The sequence below is a fragment of the Siphateles boraxobius genome, unplaced genomic scaffold (genome assembly GCF_051911475.1).
Source record: "Siphateles boraxobius isolate OS27281-9 unplaced genomic scaffold, OSU_SipBor_1 19, whole genome shotgun sequence".
NCBI classification, from domain to species: Eukaryota; Metazoa; Chordata; class Actinopteri; order Cypriniformes; family Leuciscidae; genus Siphateles; species Siphateles boraxobius.
The window spans coordinates 34493903-34521603 of NW_027508799.1; the positions used below are offsets into that span (position 1 = coordinate 34493903).

Below are 27701 nucleotides of genomic sequence, written 5' to 3' on the forward strand. Positions count from 1 at the left end.
ACAATAAATTGTGTGTTTGAGTACACTTGGCCAATAAATCTGATTTTGATTAAATTATTTTGAAGAGTTAAAATAATAGAAAAAATGTTTGTCTAAATGTCTAGGCATAGCACATGAAGATTTGTTTTTTTTCTGTCAAAAGTTTTCAACAAAACTATTTTTGTTCTGAAAATGTGCATCATAATGTTCCCAAAGGTTTTGTTTCCGTGTTTGATGATGCGTTTCCTGTTCAGTGTCAGATTGTGTTTGTTTGCAGAGGCTGGATGGTTTTTGAGATGATCTGTATAAATAATCTCATGCATGTCCAGTGGTCAGATGGATGAGCAGCTGTGTTTTTCTCAGCATAACCTCGTCCACCTTCATGTCTTCTCTCATGTTCTCTTGGTTGTAGATCTCCAGAAACTCCTGACCCGAATTTCTCAGAAAACACCTACGCCATAGACCCCCAGTAAGCCACTATTTTGGGCTCTTTTTCAAGCAATATGTGTATGCAGGTGGTCAATATATCCAAAATATGTTTTCTGGACTGCTTAATTAAAGTGCATCATGATAAGTAAAAGAAAAGACATTAAAAGCAGTTGTTGAGTGGTGAGATGTGTCATCAAATGTTTAATACAATTCAAACCCATTACAAAGAAGCTTATAGAACTTTGTAACAAACATTATACCAGATGAGAGCAAGTGTAGTTTGCCTTTGGTAAAGATGCTTTGAGCTGGATCAAAATACCGCAGTGACTATACTGCCATCTAGTAGAAATATTAGGATCTAAATTAATTTTAAATCTAAATGGTCTTTTAAATCGACATACACAGTGGACACAAAAACTATTTGTTCAACTCATTCACACTAATACTTTTTATTTCAAGTGCCTGTACCTGCAGTCAAATACTACAGGATCTTCCCTCAGAACTAATTCAATTAACATAATCAGTAAAACGACCTTAGTCAACTTGGTACACATTAAAAGACTGTGCTGGAGACCAGCACTAGGCCAGTAGCAAACCATTACTAAGGCATATCATCCAAAAAATAAAAAATTCTGTCTTTAACTACTCACCCTCATGTCGTTCCAAAAACGTAATATTTTCTTTCATCTTCGAAGCACAAATGAAGATTTTTTTTATGAAATTGAGAGATTTCTTTCCCTGCATTGACTGCTACTCAACGACCAATTTGACACTTCAAAAGTTCAAAGAGATCGTAATATAATAATCCATATAAATTGAGCAGTTTAGTCCAAATTTTCTGAAGACAATCGATCACTTTTGATGCTGCATAACGCATGAACCTCATTAGTCTAGTGTCAAGTGAACATGCTTGAGCTTCCGTTTACCACAACTGATGTGTGAATTGAGTTGAATGTTTATGAATAAAAGCCTAAATTCACTCTGTTCATCATATTAGCGATCGTGTCTCTTCAGAAAATTTGGACTAAACCCCTCAATTATGTCATCAAAAAGATCCTAATGGTCTTTGGAACGACATGTGGGTAGCCTAATTAATGAAATAATATTCAATTTTGGTTGAACTATCCCTTTAAGACCAGCCAAGGCAGCTGTCATTAAAATTCATGTATGAATGTAAAATTGGAATTACGCTAGCATTATAAAATAGGTCTTTGTGGATTTGAACGATCTATTTAAGTGTAAATTGGTTTGCGGATTCATCACAAGTACTGTGATGGGACCATCTTGAAAATCGCTGAAAAATGTAACGCATTCCACGTGACAGCACCACTGTTAACAATCACAGTCGTTTGTGATGTTTATTGAGTTTATAGAGATTCATATACGGATGTGAGATAGGCTATCTCGCATTTTAATGTATAGATTGGAACATTTTTATTTTTTAGTGTAGAAATATCTCCAATAAAACAATAACCGTGCTAAGTTGTGATTGGATATTCTGAGCAATCACGCGCCCCCTTGAGGATGAGGACGATAGTAACCGGAGGAATCGTAACCATGTGCGCATGCGCAGGCGCGTGCTCGTCGCGGCCGCTGCGGGTTTTGCGCACACGCCGCACAGGGACGCGACGCGACAGTTGCGGAGGAATCCATAGCAACGGCGGATAAACATGAGTTACTACAGCAGGTAAGACACCGATGGAAACATTTCTTAGAAATTATCCAAAAGTGACGTCCGTTTTGGGCCCGCGGTGTGCGGGTGCATGTGTGATTAATCGTGTCTTTCGTAACTTTGGTGTGTTTTTTGTCGGTGGGATCCTGTTGCTGTTTCGAACGCGAGCTGTAACATCAGCCATCAAGCTAAAAACACACAACAACACACACGGATTTTGAGCAAAACACACACAAAAATCTGAATTAAACTGCTGGATTATGAACAGAAGAGAAGGAGAATAAAGCAGGAGAGTGTGAATGAACGCGGCCAGGGGTGTAACGTTAACGGTTGGGAAGCAGTTAAGTTAGCTGGATGATGATAGCAGGGAATACAGATGAACATTACAGTCTTAAATTAGTCTGAAAAATGATGTTCAGTTACTCGTATGTAAATCACAGGAAACGTTGATTAATTTATATTTTTGAATTTGATCAATCTCACAGTGATTGAATGGACATAATTCATTTGTCGCTCGATGCGTCACCGACCGTTACAAATATCCAGTGGTTTCACGTTTCTGATACAGTCATGTGATGTAATATGTACGTCATTACTATATTGAAATGAAATCATAATATAGCTGGAGCTGGACTTTTTACATTTAAAAAAAATTCTTATAGTCCCATCATTAAGTTTTTTGACATTGTAACATTATTTTGAAGACAATTAACCTCCTTCTAATTACTGTAATGCCAAAATAATAATTTGTTATTTTAATGGCAAAGTATGTAATGTTATTTGTTGCGCTTACTTGCATTTGCACTGATTTAAATAAATAAAAAAACACTGTGTCCAAAATATGACACCATAATACAAAATAACCAGAATTTGAGGGTGAAAATCGCTTAATTGTTATGAAAATAATATCACATTACTGAAGTAGGCTTGATTTTCTTTTATTCGATATATAGGTTTTTCCATTTGATTTTTAGGTGAATTGACCGATTCACCTATATAGAAATGTTTTCATATAGTTGAATATGTTTCCATGAGCTGTAATTACTTTCTCTAATAAATCTACACAATATTTTATTTAATTTCTTTAATTTAATATTTTATTAATATTTTAAATAGTGCTGTCAAATCGATCAATCGTAATTAATCACATCTAACATAAACGTTTGTGTTTATATACAATATGTGTATGTGTGTATATATTTTTTATATATATATACTCTGTATTTATATATTATATGTGTGTGTATATAAACTATAAAATATATATATATACACACACACACACACATATATAAACACAAACCTTTATGTTAGATGCGATTAATCTCGATTTATTGATTTGACAGCCCTAATTTTAAAATCTGTTTATATATTGATACTTATTTATTTTTAGAATTGTGAATTAATTCCATTCTATTGGACAAACTCTCGAGTTCTTCTGTTCGTTACTGTTCTGTCGTTTACACTGGTCATATGAAGGAAAGTATTAATTAGACAGTCTCTCATTATAATCAGTGTTGTGGATGAATCTCTTCTGAAAGAGTGAGGATGAAAATCTCTGTCCTGAGTCGAATGTGTTGACACGACTAAGATCACTTTCAACATCTGCTCTCAGTTTCTTTGTGTATGTTTTGTCCTCCAAACACAACCAGCTTCATCTATCAGAACCACACTCCTTCCTTTCCCATGATGCCGCGGGCTGGAATTCGGTGAGGTTTCGCTTAATGCACAAGCACAGGAAGTGGTTTGGATTTATCTGAAGCTTTTGTTTAACATACAGCCTTCTTCTGAGAACAGCTGATGTAGTTTTCTTAGAGTTACATCTCTGATAATGCCACTTTGGCTTCCGCTGTGTGTTCGGCTCCTGATTTAGTCTGTACGTTTTCTTCAAGGTCTCCCGGACTCGGATTGGATGGACTGCTTTCTAGTAGAGCTGCAGGATTACGATTTAACCGTTGTTAAAAGATGTGATCCCGATTCAAACACCCATGCAATATTGTTTCTAAATGACAGTGATTCAGCTCTATATCTATTAAACCTTTGACAAGTACGATTATTGTCATGAAACAGCTTCACTAATAGTCTTTTTTCAACAACACATCATCATTATTTCCGTCTTATAATAGTTCACATTATCACAGAAGTGCTGGGATAAAAGTTTATAGTTCAGAATGAACAGCGATCAAAAGAGAATAAATCACCTGTATCGATTACATCGTTAGACCAGTAGAAGTGACGAGTGACTGTTAAAAATGTAATTTTCATTGAATCATTCGTTCAAGAGATTCGTTCAAAAACGCTGATTCATCCAGTAATGAAACAAACAAAGTCTTTATGAGTGAGTCATTGAACCATTCATTCAAGAGATTTGATTCATCCAGTAATGAAACAAGCAAAGTCTTTATGAGTGAGTCATTGAATCATTCATTCAAGAGATTTGATTCATCCAGTAATGAAACAAGCAAAGTCTTTATGAGTGAGTCATTGAATCATTCATTCAAGAGATTTGATTCATCCAGTAATGACACAAGTGAAGTCTTTATGTAAAGCGCTTTGAGTGCAGAGAAAAGCACTATATAAACGTAATGAATTATTATTATTATTGTTTATGAGTGAGTCATTGAATCATTCATTCAAACTGATAAAAAAATAAAATGATTAACAATATTTTTTATATATTCTTCAGCAATTGACATTTTGTCAGAACCTCTAGTAAATTACATGTTATTTAGTTTAGTTGTCTATTCAGAATCGTGGGAGAATCGTGATCTCTTGTGGTTTATTAAAAGCAACAGCTCAAACACATAATGCATTAGGTTTGTTCTGTATTTGCATGCATATTTGTGTGTGTGTGTGTGTGTGGGTGGGTGTGTTTGCATATGTGTCTCCCAGATCTTCTTTATGAACGCAGCTGGCCTGGATTCACATATCGGAGTGTGTGTTTTCAAGGAGTTTATTCACAAAACCAGAAAATAGTCCATCCACTCACAGACCTGATGAATGTATCTGAGAGTCATTATTGTGCAATTATGGTCTGTTTCGGTGGCCATTAGATGAATGTGGAAGAAGTACAGCCTGAGATTGGCATCATTATCAGAGCCGTGAGAGGAAAACGAAACGCTACTGATGAGATGATTGCGGTTTGGGTTTACATTTATAATAATTTACATAGCAGGCGGTTGCTATGAAATCAAAAATGATTTACTCAACAAGCCTGGGTTCTGGGCGTGTTTTTCCGACCTATTCAAAGGGTTCATAGTGTTAAAAGACTGAACTTTTCTTTCAGAACTTCCTCAAAACTTCCTTCTTAGTTCAAAAAGACCATTAAGCTGCAACATCTTGTTTACATGAACACATTCACATTACAATTCCGGTCACACTGAGATAAACAAGGAGGAACCCAATGTTCTCTCAAAGTTATAAACAAACCTTCTTTCAAACTTATCTGGGCTTAAATAATGTTTTTCTTAAACATTGTTGTTGAACGTTTGTCTAACATTTTTTAAATGTTACGACTTGTTTCAGAACACTCCGAGAACATTTAAAAGTAATGTTCCTATAATGTTTGCAAAACAAAATGGAATGTGTCCTTAACATTCGTATAAACAAGAAAAACGTTTTACAAACAGACAAAAATGCTTTTTAGGAATAATGGTCGCCATCCCACTTCCCAGCTAATAGAAATATTCGAAGAATTTTTTGTAAAAATTCCCAATAAGTTACGAAAATTTTATTTCTAAACGTTCAAAATGTCAATATTATAAATTGTAGAAACAAAAAAAACATTCCATTTTATAATTTTGCTAGCATTATGGAAATGTTACTTTTAAATGTTCTCTGAACATTCCGAAACGGAACTAAGACGAAATCAGTTCCAAACAGTTCCATGAATGATGTATAAATAATATTTTGTGCTTTGAGAACATTATAAAAGACCAGATAACTTTGAACGAACGTTCTATTAACGATACTGGAAGAACATTTCATAACTTTGGGAGAACATTTCCTGTTTGCTGTGAAACATGCATTAATAACACACGTGCACTCGTGCAGTCGTGTGTGTAGTGTAGTTTTAAACCGGTGGCTTTCACATGGTGAAGGTTTCACACATCACTGGCCTCTCGGTTCCTCCCGCACACCAAACGCTCCGAAACATCTTCTCAAAGGGCGTCTGTGGGGTGTTGTTGCCATAGTAACCAGCATCATCCCAGAGGGCTCACCTGTGGCCCTCATGCGTGTGTGTGTGTTCCCACATGACCTGCATGAGGTAGAGGCCGCGAAACACAGACACACACACACAGACTCGACATGGAGACGGTGAAGAGCTCTTCTCAGCCCGCTTACAGCCGCTGGTCGTACAGGTACACACACACACACTCACACACACACACACACTCAACATGGAGACGGTGAAAAGCTCTTCTCAGCCCGCTTACAGCCACTGGTCGTACAGGTACACACACTCACACACTCACACACACACACACTCAACATGGAGACGGTGAAAAGCTCTTCTCAGCCCGCTTACAGCCGCTGGTCGTACAGGTACACACACACACACTCAACATGGAGACGGTGAAAAGCTCTTCTCAGCCCGCTTACAGCCACTGGTCGTACAGGTACACACACACACACACACACTCAACATGGAGACGGTGAAAAGCTCTTCTCAGCCCGCTTACAGCCGCTGGTCGTACAGGTACACACACACACACACTCACACACACACACACTCAACATGGAGACGGTGAAGACCTCTTCTCAGCCCGCTTACAGCCGCTGGTCGTACAGGTACACACACACACACTCACACACACACACTCAACATGGAGACGGTGAAAAGCTCTTCTCAGCCCGCTTACAGCCACTGGTCGTACAGGTACACACACACACACTCACACACACACACTCAACATGGAGACGGTGAAAAGCTCTTCTCAGCCCGCTTACAGCCGCTGGTCGTACAGGTACACACACACACACACTCACACACACACACTCAACATGGAGACGGTGAAAAGCTCTTCTCAGCCCGCTTACAGCCACTGGTCGTACAGGTACACACACACACACACACACACATAAGACGGAATGGAGGTTTACAGTTTGAAGGACACGGGCAAGTTTCTCTGTGTGTGTGTTTAATTGAGGTGTGTGTGCTCTGGATTCACATGAGGACAGTCGCTCTGTTGTGTGTGTGTGAGGTGTGTTTGCAGTCATTAAGATGTGTTTAGTTTCCTGAATGACGCAAAATATTTATTTTATAATGAAGAATTGAGTAACAGTCGATGGATGAACAGATGCAGGGTCGATTAGCCACCATAAACACTGAGGGGAACTTTTGCAGTGATTGATTCATAAAATATAATATTTGGTCCAGATAGATGGACAAACAGATGGATGCATGGATGGATGGATGATAGACGGATGGATAGATAGATAAATGGATGGATGAGATAGATAGATATATGGATGGATGATATAGATAGATGGATGGAGGGATGAATGGATGGAGATCATGGTCTGGGTTTTGTTGATAATGTTTCTGCTCCTCTGAGATCTTCAGATCCACTGAGAGCTGAAGTTTCCACTCATTATTCAAACACAACACTTCATCTGACCTTTCTTTCTTTCTTTCTTTCTTTCTTTCTACTGCTCTAGCGAGCATCTGTTCTTTCTTCCTTTCTTTCTTTCTTTCTCCTGTACTAGCGAGCATCTGTTAGAAATGTGTGTGTCACCACAAGTTGTCATGTTGATGGTGGTAACCATGGTTACACGTGTGTCTTCTTAGCTCTGTCACACCGTAAGCATGAAACATTCATTCCGGTGTGTGTTCAGACTGCTCATCTTCATCACCGATCCTCATGGACTCTTTCTTCTTTGTCTTGTGTTTCTCTCCTCTGAATGTCTGTGTTCGTCATGGATACAAAGACCCTCCAGTTCCTCCAGCTTCGCGTCCACCGCCACGACCAGGTACAACACACACACAATAATCACACACTACTTTTTACTAATGGTCCTGGTAGTGTGTTCTGTTGTAGGAAGTTGGCAGTGCATTTCACAGTGCAGTTTCTGCAGTGTTCTGATTAGTTTAAGCATGTTGCTATGCAGTTGCTAAGGTGTAATGGGTGGTCGCTAAGTCGGTGCTATGTGGCTGCTTTCCTCACACAGTTAACCCTTAAATTCATGAATATTTCGCCAAACATTATTACATATTCGGGTCTTTAGTGACCGGATCTATATCTAATGCGGATAGATCTCTAAGTGCTGCAATAGCAATTTCTAAAGAATAAATAAATTAAGCATATTTTGTTGATTTCACAATTAATTCCACCACAAATAAATTATTTTACACAAAATTATAACTCAAATTATTTTCTTTTTTATATATACAAAAATACTGGTTTCATATTTCTTTTTAACACAGGTTTGAAATGTTTCTCTAGTCTCTAGCGTGTCTGTGTGGGTGTGTGTATATTTTTAGATGTGAGGATGTTTGTGAGAAATTGATTTTCTTTCTTTTGGGTGTCTCTCGGTTGCCTAGCAACACAATGACTGATACACGAATGATGCCAACACTCACACTCAAGTTTTAGTCTGGATGCTCATAGCCATCATTCAACATGTCAAATTGTGTATTTTAGCATTAGATTCTGCCTTTGGTGATTATATGATTATATAATGAGCTTATTTACTGAATGAGAGGATACAAGTGTGTATATGAAATGATATAGGTGTGTTTTAAATGGGTTCACAATGTTGTTTTATTGTGTTTCAGTACGCTGGAGGACGACAGTCTGAACCTCAGACAGCAGAAACTGGAGAAACAGGTGAGACACATTTACACACAATTAAAACAACAACACACACTTCAAAACACAAATGCTTTGCATTATAAAAACACAATAATACACAATAATGTGTGTCAAAACACATTTTACCACACATCAAAGCACAATAATACACAATTACACATGCCAGAACACAATAATACACAATAACATGCGTCAAAACACAATAAAACATAAAAACATAATAAAACGCACAAAAAAACAAACAATAAAAAAAAAAATACGCAGTAACACACAAAAACACACTAATACACAATAACATGCGTCAAAACACAATAATACATAATAATGTCTCAAAACACATTAAATAGGGTACTATGAAATCTGGTTTATTTTTGCCTAAATTCCGTTTTATTTTTTTCCAAATTCATTTTTTTCCGTTTCTGAATTCAGTTTTTTCCTTTTTGATGGTTTAATTACATTTAAATGAACAACAAGCATGTATAATTAGTTAAATTAATAAAAACAACAACATTTATTACGTTTGTTTTTGTATTTGTTTTTTCAGAAATTCTGTGTTGTGTATTTGAATTTTTCTGGTAAACACAAGAATGCATAAAACATTAATTTAATTTATCTTTTAATCATACAACATTTTAACAAACTTGTTTTGTCAAACAAAGTGCTGCACAACAGAGCTTTACTGTTACAATTAAAACATTGAAGAAAAATGTATTATTCCTTAAAAAATTAAGTTTTAATAGTAATTTTTTATTGTTATTAGTGTTTGTATTATTATTGAAATGGTAGCTAGATTATTGTACAACAGTAATATATTTCTGTCACAATTTCTTCGTTAAACCAAACTTTTATTTTGACGGGATGCCGTGAATACCTGAGTTTCTGTCTGTGTGATATGACCATAGATTTTCTCAAATGAAATGGTAAAATGCTAATGAAGTGACTCTGGAGATAAAATTCATGCATTCATGTCCTCATATACTGAGATGGCAGAGTCTGAAAACACTGCGAGTTTCAGTGTGTGTGTGTGTGTGTGTGTGTGTGTGTGTGTGTCTGTACCATTCATTCACACAGAGACATGCAGAACATGCAGGATTTGTATTTAAACAGTCTTTTTTGCTGTTTAATATTCACAGACACTAATCTATATCGTACGGTGGCCGAGAGGTGCAAAACAAATCACAATTCAGAACAAAATAACAATTCAGAAAACACAACGACAATTCAGAAAACAAAATAACAATTCAGAAAACACAATAACAATTCAGAAAACACAATAACGATTCAGAAAACACAATAACAATTCAGAAAACACAACGACATTTCAAAGTAAACGGAAAAGGTAGGTACATTTTGAGAATGGCAAACTTGTCGCTGATTGGACGAGACACCTGTCAATCAAGCTTTACAGGAAGTAAGAAATTTGTGATCAACTTTGTTTTGCTAAATGCGAAAATGGAACACATTAACCATTACTTTGAAGAAGGACATTCATGTGTCGTGATTGTGGACATGCTGGCGACATACCCCGATATTAAAACTATTTACAAGATTACTAAAAAATATTTACATGCGCTTCGTGAGGCGCACACACACGCAAGGTCTCTTGCTCTCTGTCTCTACCTCTCTGCCGTTTGCTACACGGTTTGGAGCTCGCAAGCTCTAGATTCTCTAGAGCTCCGAGTTTTTAACTAATTTGCGGGCATCAGGGAGCCGCTATCAATATGCGGGGAACTTCCGGGAGACTTGGGATGTCTGCATATCACTCCATGGGACCGAATTATCTTTGGCATGTTGATGGGTGGGATAAACTTAAGCCATTTGAGCACAAGCTCATTTTAATGTCGTGGTATGTCGCCAGCATGTCCACAATCACGGCATATGAATGTCCTTCTTCAAAGTAATGTTTACATTTCTTACTTCCTGTAAAGCTTGATTGACAGGTGTCTCGTCCAATCAGCGACAAGTTTGCCATTCTCAAAATGTACCTACCTTTTCCGTTTTCTATGAAATGTCGTTGTGTTTTCTGAATTGTTATTGTGTTTTCTGAATTGTTATCGTGTTTTCTGAAATGTCGTTGTGTTTTCTGAATTGTTATTGTGTTTTCTGAATTGTTATTGTGTTTTCGGAATTGTTATTGTGTTTTCTGAAATGTCGTTGTGTTTTCTGAATTGTTATTGTGTTTTCTGAATTGTTATTGTGTTTTCGGAATTGTTATTGTGTTTTCTGAAATGTCGTTGTGTTTTCTGAATTGTTATTTTGTTTTTATAATTGTGATTTGTTTTGCACCTCTCGGCCACCGTAATATCGCGATTTGATTTAAATTTACTGACCTGCTTTTTATTTATTCATCAAGAATTTGACAAATTCCGCGTTATACAGTAAATTCCGTTTTTATGACTGAATTCCGTGATTCCACACGCGTTATATAAAACAACATAAATAAAACATAATACACAAAACACGACACGCCAATACACAATAATACACATTTACATTGAAACAAAAACACAAATAAAAACAAAAAACACACACACAATAAAACACAAACATGCATCCAAACAAGGTAACATGTCAAAACAATAAAATAGAATAACACGTCAAAGCGCATAAAAACTCACTTCAGTGTCAGCGCCGTTGCGCTTCAGGCGACCCGAGTTCGAGTCCCAGCTCACGGACCTTTCCCGATCGCGTTCCCTTCTCTCTCTCCCACCTCACTTCCTGTGCCCCCTTCTTTCTCTCTCTCCCACCTCACTTCCTGTGTCCCCTTCTCTCTCTCCCACCTCACTTCCTGTGTCCCCTTCTCTCTCTCTCCCACCTCACTTCCTGTGTCCCCTTCTCTCTCTCCCACCTCACTTCCTGTTTCCCCTTCTCTCTCTCTCCCACCTCACTTCCTGTGTCCCCTTCTCTCTCTCCCACCTCACTTCCTGTGTCCCCTTCTCTCTCTCCCACCTCACTTCCTGTGTCCCCTTCTCTCTCTCCCACCTCACTTCCTGTGTCCCCTTCTCTCTCTCCCACCTCACTTCCTGTGTCCCCTTCTCTCTCTCTCTCCCACCTCACTTCCTGTGTCCCCTTCTCTCTCTCTCTCTCTCCCACCTCACTTCCTGTGTCCCCTTCTCTCTCTCCCACCTCACTTCCTGTGTCCCCTTCTCTCTCTCTCTCCCACCTCACTTCCTGTGTCCCCTTCTCTCACTCTCTCCCACCTCACTTCCTGTGTCCCCTTCTCTCTCTCCCACCTCACTTCCTGTGTCCCCTTCTCTTTCTCCCACCTCACTTCCTCTGTCCCCTTCTCTCTCTCCCACCTCACTTCCTGTCAATCTATACTGTCCTATCACGATAAAGGCAAAAAGTGCAAAAAAACCCCAAAACTCACTTGAGTAGTTCTTGAGTACTGAATGAGAGACGCTACAGTATTATTGTTTATATTTGAGAGCTTTTCTGCTGTAAAACAGTTTCTGTGGTTTCCTGTGCCGCCCTATACTGAGACTCTTCTTCTCTCAAACTCTCATTTCTGTCTAAGCCCTCATTTCTCTTCCTGTCGGCATGTGCTCTAATCTCATCCCAGCTCTCTTTCACACACTCTTCACTTCTGCTGTCGTCAGGATGATTCTAGCGAGCGTTCGTCAACTTCTTCATCTTTCTGTGAGTGTCTTGTTTTATGAGAAAGGATTGTGTTTTCAAACATCATTCTGATCCTTGTCTGTGTTATAGTTTACTTCCTGTGTTCTCAATGTTTTTATCTCAAATTATTTTTGGATTAAACTTTTGAACACTCCTTCTTACTCGTCCTTGTGACAGTTTTCACATTTTATGATCATATTAAAGCTAGGGTTGGCACGATCCGCCTTTTTTGCCTCAGATACCGATTGCGATACCTGGGATTCAGTATTGGCCGATAACGAGTACCGATTCAATACTAAAATAATAATTAAAAAAACAGTGCTGAATTACCTAATAAACTGTATCTGTATGCCTCACTGTGGGGAAGAGACTGCAATTATTCTTTTGTGAAAGACATCAAGCTTGACTTAATCATCATTTTCCTTACTTTGTAAAACAATATACGGACAAAATATATTCTATATAATTAAAAGACATTTATTTTACATTTTTAAGCTTTTTAGTGAAACATATGATAGATTGGACAGAACAACTAAGGCTATCAATAAACTGCCATTGCGCAAAAGTATTGTAATTTGAAAGGTTTCCAATTCAGAGCGGCACGAAACACTTATGCGCATCCCGTGTGCAGAATGATGTGTTTGAAGCAACATGGAGTCTCAGCGCGCAGCGCTTCGCATTTAAAGGTCAAAGTACAAAGGGAAGATTGAATAAAATTTATTTATTCAATAGTTTGAGCCTTTTAACAGTTTGAAATTTCAGTTACTGTGCACGTGAAGAACAACTATATCGCTCTCTACTCAGTGTTGTGATCTAACAGACACCCGGGAGAAAGTAACATGTGAAACTCCGGCAAAATAAAGTCCTTTTATGCAAAACAGAACAATAGAGAGAAAAAAAACAATAGTCAATAGACCTTTATCTACAGATCTACAGTATAATAATAGGAACATTGACTCATCTTGGAGAGAGTTTCATTGTGTTGACTGTAACTGAGCGCCACGCGCTGTTTGACGCTGAATGGAGAATGACTGACAGCCGCCGCGGAGGGAAGCACAAGATGAACTTCAATTTAACTACTTAAATCTGTACCTCACATTAAACTGTATGGAATGGCTTCAGAAAACTTGGAATATAGTGCACGAAAACATTATGCGTTTTATAATGTTTTTGTGCCTTTTGTGTTGTATAACAATAACATTTACATTTATTCATTTTGCTGACGCTTTTATCCAAAGCGACTTACAATTGCTATATTTCAGAGGTCGCACACCTCTGGAGCAACTAGGGGTTAAGTGTCTTGCTCAGGGACACATTGGTGTCTCACAGAGGATTCGAACCCGGGTCTCTCACACCAAAGGCATGTGTCTTATCCACTGCGCCATCACCACCGCCAACCACCAACATATGCACAATATCGGACATCCGATTCGACAAAAAATTGGCAGTATCGGAGGAATACCGATACTGAGTATCGGATCGGCGCACCCCTAATTAAAGGGATAGTTCACCCAAAAATGTAAATTCTGTCAGTAATTACTCTCCCTCATGTTGTTCAACCCCGTAAGACCTTCGTTCATCTTCGGAACACGAATTAAGATATTTGTGATTAAATCTGAGAACTGGATCACTCCTCCATAGGCTTCTAAGGGATTGAAACTTGTTCCCTGAAAAGTTATTAAAGACATCGTTAAAATAGTCCAAGTGACTACAGTGGCTCAATCTTAAGTTTATCAAGCGGCGAGAATACTTTTTGTGCGCAAAAACAAACAAAAATAACGACTTTATTTGATCTATTAATTTCCTTCTCTGTGGGCGTCAGTTAGCGTCAGTTAGCGTAGTGTGATAGCGTAGAGCTACGTCACATGTAGGCTCACTATTGGCCGACGCTCGTCATGTGTGTGATGTGTGTGACGTACAACAACAGAAGCTTACGCTATATCACTAGTGAACCAAACCTGTAAGACTTTCGTTCATCTTTGAAACACGAATGAAGATATTTTATTGAAATCTGATAAAAAATATTCTGTCCCTCCATTGACAGGTTACGCAACTTCCACTTTGACGCTTCGAAAAGTTCATAAAAAGATCGTAAATTTAATTGAGTTGTTTAGTCCAAATTTTCTGAAGAGACACGATCGCTTCATATGATGAACAGATTGAATGTAGCGTTTTATCGGTGTGTTTGTGTGTCCACAGAGGGCGCTGTTGGAGCAGAAGCAGCGACGGAAACGGCAGGAGCCGCTGATGGTCCAGCCGAACCCTGAGGGACGTCCTCGGCGTTCACGACCCCGCCGCAGTGAAGAACAAGCGCTTCTCGTCGAGTCAAACGTCAGCACGGGCAGTGACATCATCCTAGATGGTGAGGTCATCACACACGACCTTTGAGAGCTCAAATACGACACTCCTCACTGTGGTTTTTATGAGGCTAAAGCGTTTTCAATGGTTTTCAAAAAGTTTCTCGTGCGCACTGACACATCGTGATTTCCATTACACGAGAGTAGATGTTAAAACTTCATGCGGATTTGTACTCGGCTTTCGCCAAGATAAGCACCAACTAAGACGTAGCTTTACAGTAACCTATGCTTCTCCATCCATTTACGCTTCTTTCCATATGGTGATGTGAATCTCCTTCTGTCTGGTGTTAATAGCTGCAGTGTATTGCGCGTCAGTACACACAACGGCTGCAACCACAGTGCGGTCCCCCCATAACAACCCTCTGGATTGAGCCAGGTAGGGGACATCTCTAGGGTCTTCAAGTGGGCACCTTCCGTCCTCAGTGTTTCGCCGACTAGCCCACGACACCTCAAGAGGGCTCGACAGTGACTCTGGCGTCCCAGAGTCACCCCCCTCCGTCCCCCACTCAACTCAGCCCAGCTTACTGACCTCTACTTCCCTCTTGCTGCTGAGACCTAACCACAATCTCACAATCTCTCCGCAACCCAACCATACGCGCCAACCCGTTTGACTAAGGCTGTCTAGCCCCACTGGTGCGTTAATATGCAGTTTAATTGGCAACGGTTCCGTATGGCAAACCACCTACCGCAAAACACAATATCTGCCCAACCACCCGTCATTCACGCAATATACACAGGAACGTAATGACTGTAAATACTATACAACCTATACAAATGAACCAACAGACTCTTCAAGTTTTCAAGAATTCTTCGAAACCGTTGCATGGCGGCCTGTACACAGCCAGCTAGAATCTTTCCGTCTCAACCACAGCCAGTTGCTGCTCCTTTCTGCAGCATTGGTGTTATTGGTGTTAGCACCTTTTCTTGGTGGTTGCTCGCCTGGGCGGAGGAATATTGTCTTCTGCGTGTGATGTTTATGTATATACAGTCAAACCAAAATGTATTCAGACACCTTCAACATTTCTCACATTATTACAGTTTATTCGCTATAGTTTAGAAAATGGTAATAAAATATAACAAGAACTCAGAGTTATTAAATCAGTTGATATTTCACTGGTTTTGTCCGTCCTTCTGTTAGACTCTCACACATGAATTATGTTGAATATCTGTCAGCTGGTAAATTTAACTACACAATTAGATAATACCAATTTAGCTCAACCAATCACCAAGCAATGCTTCATGTTGTTCAGTCTGTGGTGTAAAAAGGTGCGTTAGCAATTAAAGAAAAAACACTCCAGCAAAACATGATCAGCTCAAAGTGTCTGAAGAATTATTGCTCCCAGATTTTTACATTTTCTGGTAGTCCACTGTATGAATTTTGGGTATAATATGTCACAGTTTACTTTATTTTGCTATCCTCACTTACATAAATGAACTGTAGTGTCCTGCACACATTAGTAGAAAATTATAAATAATTTAATTTGGTGTCTGAATAATTTTTGGTTCGACTGTATGTATGATAACCAAAATTACATATTTAAATATAATATGAATATCCTTGAATATAACTCTACAAACTTGCCTTATTTAGTAGGTGCGGTTCTATGAATATGCCAATGAGCCCCGCCTCCACTCACTCACACACACACACAGCTCAGAGATCCACTCGTTGACGATCACATATTGCGATTTCAAAGCGTGTTTTTGAGACTGTCTTTGGTTCACTGCAGTTTTAAGGAGAAAATACGCAGCAATTCTGTCGACTTATGAATTTACACATGGATTGTCTTAAAGCATATTAAAAACACCACATAGACGTGTAAACAATATTAAAAACTTGATTTGCCACGGGGGGGACTTTTAAAGTTTAGCTGCTTGCGTTAAGACGCACGCACTGTTAAAACTAAAGCATAACGTTAAAATTTGCACTTGTCTTCAGTGAATAATAAGCCCCGCCTTCTTTGATTTGATTCATCTCAATAATACAGACATTAACGAGCACTGTTTGACCGGTGAGTCAAGAATATTAAATATTAGGCAGACAATTTGGACATTTCTAATTATTGGGAGGGACTTCTGTCTCATCTACGACAGGAAAGCGGTATTTACAAATTTATCCACTAAATAGATAATATCTTCAATAAGCTCCGTTTTCCCAGGACACATTTTTTCTGTCTCAGTGTGAAGGCGACAGAAGACCAAAACGAACATAACTTAATCTGGATTAATGTAGATTAATCTACATTAGGCCTTCTAATTAGGCCTTATTCACTCCTGTCTTCCCCTCTTCTGTTTTGCTTCAATGTCATTTGTTTAATAGCTTTTGCTTCTCTTATCTGTTTCTCAGGACTCATATCTGTTGTTTGTCCTTCACTCTCTCTGGGAAGGTTTTTTGGAGTCTGAGAATTAAACGACAGGCTTTTCTTTCTGCACCTGCAAAATAGATCAGCAAAAATCTCGTGCTTTGATTTGCATTTAGTATCTGTCCCTGCAGTCGTATGTGTGAGTGATTTCATGAGTGTGTTTGTCCGTCAGGCATCGACGGGCCCGCGGCGCTGCTTGGATCCGAGGCTCCGGATCTGGGAAGTAAGATCCAGGTTCTGTCCGTCAGTCAGACACTACAGTCCTCGCCGCCCGAGGAGCCAGAGACCGACGCCGACACCGACACACTGCTGGAACCCAAGACTGACATACACACACTGCTGCAGAGACGTGGTAAGACACACACACACACACACACACACACACACACACACACGCGCTTACTTAGATATCAGGGGGCGATCAAAATGCTTTCGCTTCTCTTTTCAGTACGTGTACAGCTTGTTTCTGATGTCGACATAATGTACTTGCTCTGGCCCTTGTTTTGGATGAAGATTTGGTCGATTGGTCAGTGTGGTGTTTGACCCGCCCCTCCTCCACTGTGATTGGACAGCTGGGTAAAAAGTGACAGTGATGAGCGCTGCGTTTTACCCAAAAGTCGATCACTTTTCAATTCTCAGCGACCAGTGGAAAACCACAAGCGTGCAGCGCTCTGCGTGAAATAAAGCCTCGTCATGGTGCTGGTGTTTAAATACGCAGCGCTACCATTGAACACAACCATGGAAAAAAAACAAAAAACTTTTTACATTTTTACAATAATTAAAAAAAATGATTGATAATATTTATACACTGTTTTTAAAGCATGTCCCTTTAGGGGTTCCATACAAAAGAACACAGATATAAAGAATCAGGCATTGTCAGGCATGTTTTATGTAAAAACGTTTTTTTTAAAGAGGAAAAAAACAATTAAGTATTTATCTAAACAATTCATAATAAGGTATCTAGAATCAGAGTTATTTAAATTTTTATTTTATTTTTATTAATATTTGTATATTTTTAGTTTTCATGTTAATTTTTTTGTAATTAAAATGGTGCTTTTGTGATTTTTTTATATTGCTTTTTGTTTAATATATAGTTTTTATTTCCAGTTAATCATTTTAGTGCTTCAACTTCAACTTATTTCAGTTTAATGCCAATGCAACATTTCTAAAGTTTTTCAACTAAAATTTATATTTTCAGCTTTCTTTTAATGAACTAGAATTATTCACAGTATTTTATAATTACCATTTTAATGACATTGTGCTTGTTCATTACCGTGATATACACTGAACACTGGCATGTTTCTACTGGGGACATTTTTAAAAATGTCAAGAATAGCACACACACTCGCAGTCCAGGATGGTGAAGTGTGTGTGTGTGTGTGTGTGTGTGTGTCTCAGGAGGTTGTGTGTAAATGGCAGATCTTCGGCGGTTGTTTCTCATCTCGAGCTCTTTAAACTGACTCTGTCCCCCTCAGGACTGTCTGGCAGTATGAACTACGATGAGGCCAGCGAGGATGATGACGATGAAGCCGAAGAGCGAAGCCGATCGCTTTCCCCGAACACAGAGAACACGCGACCTGCGTCAGCCTCCAGCACTAAATCCACCACGGTGAGAGCGACACACACACACACACACACACACGTGCACACACGTACGTACACACACACACACACACACACATGTGCACACACACACACACACACACGTACACACACACACGTACACACACACACACACGTACACACACGTACACACACACACGTACACACAAACACACATGCACACACGTACGCACACATAGGCCTGTAGCGATAGTCAATAAATCAATTAATCGCACGATAAAAAAAAAAATGACCTCAATAATTTTTCCGCCCGCGATAATTTCCATTTGCGTGCTTGTTTGGTTTCCTCGTCTCTCTCTCTCTACCAAAGAGACTGGATGACAACTCTCGGTGAACCCTCTTGTCAGTTGCAAGGTCTTTTGTGCGGGGAGGCGACGCTTGTCAGTCACATGGCAGGGTTTCCCATACGTTCATTTATTTGTGGCGACACAATTTTTTTATTATTATATTATTTTACTAAACCTTTTTAAAATCGTATTTGATTGCAGAGCGCCGTAGCGCATTCGCACAGCACTACCTCTCGCTCGTCCCTCTCTCTCGCGCGCGCTCTCTCTCCCTCATATGAGGCGCCGTCTAGGGCTGAAATCAAACTTCATTCACGCACACATGAAACACTTGCATACACATTTACTAAGTAGTCAAACATACATGTATACTGCTGAATGCTCAAAAGAATACATATGAAATGCACAACGACACACCTAAAGTCGCTCATGAACATACACGCAAACTCTACACACACACACACACACACACACACACGAGATGCGCGCACACAAAAAACTCTCCACGCACATACTCATATGAGACACGCGCGAACACACACACTCGCTCACATACTCATATGACAGGCGCACACATACTCATATGAGACGCGCGGGCGCGCACACAAACTCTCCACTCACATACTCATACGAGACGCGAGCGAACACACACACAAACTCGCGCACAAACTCAATAAGACGCGAGCACTAACACACAAACTAGTGCACACACTCATATGAGACGCATGCTCACACAGTACATGATGCATGATTCTCAGTGTGAACAGAAGTCACACATTTATAAGTGCATTTTTTGTTAACAGAGACTGAGAGTCCATTGCTTTTATTGTTTTTGGTTGTTTTGTTTATTTATTGTGGATGTTTAAAATGTTTTCCGTTTTCAGTGTTAAATAGTCTTTAGAAATAAAAGTTTATTGATCTTTGAAAAGGTGTACCTGCATTATTATGCCATTATCATTATTTTAGATGAATATGGTCTCAGAACAACAATATTATCGTTTATCGCAATAATTTCTTGGACAATTTATCGACCAGGAAAATTTGTCATCGTGACAGGCCTACGCACACACACGCACACACACGTACACACACGCACACACACACGTACACACACACACACACACGTACACACACACGTACACGAACACACGCACACACACACACACAAACACGTACACACACACACATACGTACACACACACGTACACACGCACATACGTACACACACGTACACGTACACACACACACACCATTAGTTGAGCACTTTTTTCTGTGTAATTAGATTAAAATAAATAATTAATTAAATGGGGAAAAAATAGATGAAAACAAATAAATAAATAATAAAACAGTAGGTTAAAAAACATGAGAACATTTTATTAAAATAAATACATAAAATAACTTTTATTTAAACACAATTAATTAAAATAAATAAAATGTTATATAAATAAGTAATAAAAATAGAATAAAATAATCAAATAATACAAATGTGTTTAAAACATATAAATACTAATAATTAGATTCAAATAAATAAATAATTTAGATTCAAATAAATAAATAATGAAAAAATAAATAAAATAAAATAAATAATAAAACTGTAGGTTAAAAAACATACATGAGAACATTTGATTAAAATAATACATAATAGAACTTTTATTAAAAAATAAATATTTGATTAAGATAAATAAAATGTAATGTAATAAAAGTAATAAAAATAGAATAAAATAAACAAACACTAAAAATGTGTTTAAAATATATAAACACTAATAATTAGATTAAAAATAAATAAACAAACAAAACGCACTAATAAAGGTGTATAGTATCAATATTGCTTTGTCTTTGTCTCAATTTTTTGCTTAATTTTTTTTACATTGCATTGTGAAGTCCATTAAACTATTATTATGGGATATGGGTATTTCAATGAGTTTGTGAACTTTCCTCTGAGACTAAAAGAGCAATTTCTCAGGGACAAATAAAAAGCACAACTTTGTCCCTGTAATGATTAATTATATGAATAGTAATAAGATTTGTATTGGGTTTATTATAATGTTTCAGTGGTTAGTGTTTTTTATAGTGTAGTCTATTGTATTCTCCATTATATATGTATGAGAAACAGCCTGAACTTGTTCACTGAAATCCAGTTTACCGACGGGTATAGAATAAAGGATCCTGAACTTGAAGCATTTTTCACTCAAATTATGGATTTTCCTCACTGATTCATGTCAAGTCACCTTCATTTATACAGCGCTTTTAACTAAAGTTTCAAAGCAGCTTCACAGTGATAAAAGGAAATGAAAGTAACAGAGATCGTTTGGCTTTACAGCAGCTCTAGGATAAAGTTATTGTCCAGCTAAAGTTAGTTTTGATTGATTCACTTCCATTGCAAAGATCATTAGTTATTAACTTAGACTAACTAAGAGTCAACTACTTACTAACTAATTAAGTTAGCTAACACGACAGAAAACCCTTAATGCGCTCCGACCCGCTCATTCACACAACAACAGTGTTTGCTGCTCGAGAACGCAAACCTTGAAATAGGTTCCGAGGTTCAGGCGTTAAATAATTTGGAGAGAAAAAAAGAAGTGTGTTAAATGTCTTCCTCTCCCGGCCGTCAGGAGTGTGTCCCGGTGTGTTCTCCGTCGGCTGAGGGCTCCTCCATCGAGGTGGATAATCTGGAGGAGTTCGTGCTTCGTCCGGCTCCGCGGGGAGTCTCGCTCAAGTGCCGCATCTCACGGGATAAGAAGGGCATGGACCGCGGACTCTACCCAACATACTTCATGCACCTCGAGAGAGAGGACGGCAAGAAGGTCACACTTCTGCTCACGCTTATCACTGCTTTTCTCTAAACTCAGATTTTTGTATTTATTTACTTATTTTATTATTTAAATATTTTTTTATTTATTATTTACCTATTTATTTTTAATACATTTTATATTTTTTTACATTTAAATGTTTTAAATAAATATTATTATTATTTGTTCATTTAATCATTTCCATGCAATTTTTATTATTCATTTATTTTAATCAAATTTTACTTATTTATTGTAATCACATTTTTTTATAGTTTATTTATTAATCTAATTATTATTAAAAATGGAAATAATTTTCTGCGATCGCAAATGCTGTCAAAAGATCTATTGAACAGGAAACATCTATAATCTCTCTCTCTTTCATCAGGTGTTTTTATTGGCTGGACGCAAGAGGAAAAAGAGCAAGACATCAAACTACCTGATCTCTGTAGACGCCACAGATCTGTCCCGTGAGGGCGAGAGCTTCATAGGAAAACTCAGGTGCCTTTTGTTTCTGGTATTGACTCGTCACATCTCAGGTGACATCATCCAAACGGGGTTTGAGGGGTCGAGTCATATTTAGCACTGTGAACTTACGATCGGATCATCCGTTGATGGATGTTTCCCTGGTCAATTGATCTTTTGACAGCATTTGTTACCGCAGAAAACAAGATTTAGATTAATAAATAAGCTATAAAAATTGGATTATAATAAGTAAATAAAATATTTTTATTTAAATAAATGAATCAATCAGATTTCAGATGGGAAAAGTTTAAGGAATTTTGTATTATTATATATTTATACAAATTAAAAATTGTTTTTATTAAAATAAATGAATAATAAAAATTAGATTGAAATGATTAAATAAACAAGTAAAAATATGTTACATTGAAAAACAATGTAAAAATAAAAAAAATAAAACGTTTTTTCAATAAATAATTAAAAGAATTGATTAAAATAAGTAAATAAATGTAAATTGAGTTAAAATACTAAAAATAGACCAAAAAAAGGGTAAATTTTAAATAAAAGTAAATATTAAAAATTACTTAAATAATAAAATAAATACGTAAAAAAATGAAAAATCTGAGTTTAGACAGGAAAAGTTTAGAGAAAACGGTCTACAGTGTATAAGATTAAAATAAATAAATGAATGATAAAAATCTGATTAAAATAAATAAATAAATACTCAAAATGTGATTAACGTAAGTAAATAACGCAGCTAACAGTACACTGCTATAGTGAATGGGAAAAAAAAAATCACAGTATAAATTTGGTCTTTATACATGCCTTTAAAACGTTAAGATTGCGGTCCATCGCACGAGGATGATCCATGGCTTCTTAAAGATTGAAAACCCCTGAGTTAGACATTGTGTAGCCCAAATAAGAAACATTTGTCCTCAATAATCCTAGTCCTGTAGTAAAAATACAAGCTTCACGTATGCGCAGGTCTAATCTGATGGGGACGAAGTTTACCGTGTACGATAACGGCACGAACCCTTCGAAAAGCCCCGGAGCGCTGCTGGAGGAGACCAACACACGACAGGAGCTCGCCGCCATCTGCTACGTGAGTGTGTGTGTGTGTGTGTGTGTGTGTGTGTGTGTGTGTTCCCATGTTTCATACTGTGTCTGGACACTTCTTATTGTTGTGTGCTGTTCTTGAAGTTCTTGAATTTGACTTTTTGACATTTAAGTCCTGGAAAACCTTTGAAACAACAGCCATATTTACAAAGAGGTACTTGAAAAGTGCTTGACTTATTTAAATATAATTTAATATTTTTGAAAAACACAAGTACAATCTTTTCACGCAAAATTATAAACTTATAAACACTCATCAGATCTTTTCTCGATACGAAGTATCGCCAACATTATAATATAAAATATTATTTATTGAACAATAACAGCCATTATAAACTTTGTATTTAATATATTATTACATGCGTTTTAAGTTGTATTTTGGATACCTTATATCTGTAATTTGAGTTTCCTTAAAAAATCCTGAAGATATTGTTTGATAAGTGCGATCTCTGATTGTAGTCCTTGAAAACCAAACAGTAGTGCTTGAAAAGTCCTTGAATTTCATTTTACAGTATCTATATGAACCCTGTGTGTGTGTGTGTGTGTTTTAGGAGACTAATGTTCTGGGCTTCAAAGGGCCGCGGAAGATGACTGTGATCATTCCTGGCATGAACATGAATTTCGAACGGGTCCCGGTTCGGCCCCCTTGTGTGAGTGTTTCTGCTGACAGCTGTCAATCAGATGGTCATTATGAGCGCAGACTGCGAGTGATGCATGAATGTGTGTGTGTTTCAGGAGCAGGAGTCTCTGCTGAGTAAATGGCAGAATCATTCATTGGACAATCTGATAGAGCTGCATAATAAAGCGCCGGTGTGGAACGACGACACTCAGTCATACGTGTTAAACTTCCACGGTCGAGTCACACAGGCGTCCGTCAAGAACTTTCAGATCGTCCACGACAATGACCGTAAGTTACATGAGTCCATAACTAATCTGTTAAAGTCCCCCTGTGGTGAAAATCAAGCTTTTAATGTTGTTTATATGTCTGTGTGGCATTTTTAATAAGACAAACCATGTGTAAATTCATAAGTCGACAGCATTGCTGAGTAATTTCTCCTTAAAACTGCAGTGAACCAAAGACAGTCTCAAAAACACGGTTTGAAATCGCTGGTGTTTCCTTGTAACCAATCAGATCAACGTGTGATCGTCAACGAGTGGATCTCTGAGCTGAGTGAGTGAGTGGAGGCGGGGCTCATTTGCATATTCATAGAACTGCGTATACTAAATGAGGCACGAGTTACATTCAAGCTATTTTAAGGCATGAAGGAAAAAACGTTTAAATGTCATGTTGCTGATCAAAGGTGTGTTTAGCGATAAAATGATTGACTACAGGGGGACTTAAACAGTTAACGATAATAAACCTGCTCTTCATATAATGGACTTTCCAGGAAGGTTTGTCAAGCCTAAAGGCCATTGCACACTGAGTCCGAAATTTTCGTATGCGTTTTTTCGTATTCGTGATTCGGTGGCTCTGAATTGTCAAAACACTATTCAAACTGCTTGCTACGGATGCGAAAAACGCAGAAAACCGAACCCAGTTCGAATTTTTTTATGACGGACGAAGGTTTCGGATGCAGTGTGCAAGCGTGATTGACATAACGTGAGGTCGTATTTATTTTTTAACGTGCGAAAATTTCGGATGCGAATTTCGGACGCAGTGTGCAATGGCCTTGACACTCGAGGTTTGTCTGCGCTCTTGTGAATGTGTGTTGGTGTGTTTTCAGCGGATTACATCGTGATGCAGTTTGGCCGTGTGGCGGAGGACATCTTTACTCTGGACTTTAACTACCCCATGTGTGCCCTGCAGGCGTTTGCTATCGGCCTGTCCAGTTTCGACAGCAAACTGGCCTGCGAGTGAATCTGTGACACGACACACACGAACCTCTTCCACTCAGGACACTAAAGCACAATCGTCTCGTTACGCCCGAGGACGAGGATTTGTGCTCCACCCAAATAGATCAGAAACAAGGACCAAATTTATTCGCTTTGTAAATGAAACACTTCAAATCATATAACATTCGTGAGATATCATGTTATTCACCTGCTTTCTCTTTTACGAGAAGAGAAGATGCATGGGATTTATGCTTTAATTGGACCAATAGAAAAGACACTGTGGGATATTGTGCAACGGAGAGATTTTTATGATATTTTCGGTGATGTTATGAAAGTGTCTGATGGATTTGAGAACGACGTCTATAGTGACTTCACTTTAAAATGAAAACGAAGTCATTTACTCACCCTGGTGTTGTTAAAATGCCGTTTGCCCTTCTTTCTTTTTTGGACCAGGAAAGGAGAAATGTTAAAAAATGTCCTGCTCTTGTTCTTCTATATAATGGCAGTGAATAGCGACCAGCATCAAGCTTTAAAAAATATCACAGGAAAGTCCCGTGTCGTAAGTGTTCTGGGGGTAAAAAAAACAACAAGATTTAATGTATTATTTAAAGAAAATGAAAATCTCACGACTGAGCGTTACTTTTACTTACTTTATTTGTCCCTTAAAGGGAAATTGGTTTTGGGCAATACAGGTAAAAGCTGCATAACAAGATACTCGCATCAATAACAATAGCTTTAAGTTTACAACAATAACAACAAAATAAAATGTGTCCATTCAGATATCAATCTTTTTCGCATGTTTCGACCGTTTGAGGATTTACAGTGACTGTAGATCATGGATCATAAGGGCACATTACAATAATGATTATTAATAAGCAGAAAGGACTATCGTCACTTAACTTTAAAACGGTGTCCGTCTCGGTCCATGTTCATGAGACTCTATTAGCGCCGCATTTCACTCCGAAAAAAACACAAGTTGTGAGAAATCAAGATTCATTTACTCTTAACTTCGATTTGTTTTTTTTACCAAACCCTATTGTATATTCTTAGAAAACGTGGGATATAAATGACACGTGTCATATGGGACCATTCTGTGATACTTTTTTAAAATCTTGATGCTGATCGCTATTCACTGCCGTTATGTAGACGAGTGAGAACGGGACATTTTTGAGGTCCGTAAAAGAAATAAGGGCATTTGGCACTAGAACAACACCAGGGTGAGCAAATGATGACTTCATTTTCATTTTAGGGTAAACTATCCCTATAAGAACCAATTCTGGTCAGATTTCACCTCTGAGATAAAAAAAAAAAAAGAAGTTATATTTTGCATGAAGAAAATTAAACGGCAACAAAAAATAATGTAATAGAGTAAAAATTGTATGACAGCAAATGGGAATTACAGATGCATTATGGTTGTGAAAATGCACTCCTAAAAATATGCTTCATTTTCTTCAGGTACAACATCATTTCTCTTTTTCCTTTTGATATTGGGGTGACATGAATATTTGTTTTCATCATATTCACATTTTTATTCGGATGATGATGTTGTTGTATTTTTGCATTCATGGTAGAATATGAAAATTTTAACACCTTCTGTTTTTAAATGTGGTTCATTATTTGTCTCTTTAAAATCTTTGCTGACCAACAATCCCTGAGAAAACACATTGCATGTTGATAAACGCTGGACTCTTTGGCCACGTCTCAGTCGTCCAGCTTTCCTCTCGTGTCCTTGTGTTAACCTTTGAGAACTGACGCACACTTTTGAGAATGCACACTTCTGGTAAATACCGCTGCTGCATGGATTGTGAAAGTTGCCTTAACATGTTGCTGTAGTGTAAATAGTGCCTGGATTTTGTGTTTACATCATGAGAAACTAGAGAAAGGGAAGTTCAAACACATTTGTTCCTGTTAAGTGTGTGTTCCTATTGATATGATTGATGTGTGTGTGTTGATATTCATCATCTGTTGTATTCATCACACAAATGTGTGTGTGTGTGTGTGTGTGTGTGTGTGTCAGCCAAGAGTGTACTGATATATATGTGTATTAAAACAGCAAAACATTTTTGTTTTCATTTTAAAACGATAACCTGTTTGCACAAACTGTATTTTATGATGACACTGTTGGTAGAAATACAGTAATTAAAAGTCATAAATATTTGAAAAAAGAAAACTGTGTTACTTTTTTATCCTTATCAAATGGGTTGGAAATACAAAACCTGCTACACATTTATCCATAAATCGAATGCCAAAATTTTACCAGAGGTTCCTTGGCACAGATTTTTAGCCTTTTCAACCTGATTTTTTTAAAATAATTTGTACATATGTTAACCTTCATTCTATTCTGGTAAACACTTTTCTAGATAAATA

At 37.7% G+C, this 27701-nt stretch overlaps 1 protein-coding gene across 1 annotated transcript; it reads left to right on the forward strand.

Annotated features, from left to right (window-relative positions):
• The first annotated feature begins 1934 nt into the window (after positions 1 to 1934).
• Positions 1935 to 27504, forward strand: tulp3 (TUB like protein 3). Its single transcript, XM_077235223.1, has 12 exons — positions 1935 to 2095; positions 8012 to 8053; positions 8859 to 8910; positions 14713 to 14875; positions 17406 to 17585; positions 18709 to 18842; positions 21753 to 21944; positions 22315 to 22427; positions 23373 to 23490; positions 24053 to 24151; positions 24237 to 24408; positions 25226 to 27504. Exons 1-12 carry the CDS (start codon positions 2079 to 2081, stop codon positions 25357 to 25359), a joined length of 1416 nt encoding a protein of 471 aa, XP_077091338.1. The 5' UTR covers positions 1935 to 2078; the 3' UTR covers positions 25360 to 27504.
• The last annotated feature ends 197 nt before the right edge of the window (positions 27505 to 27701 follow it).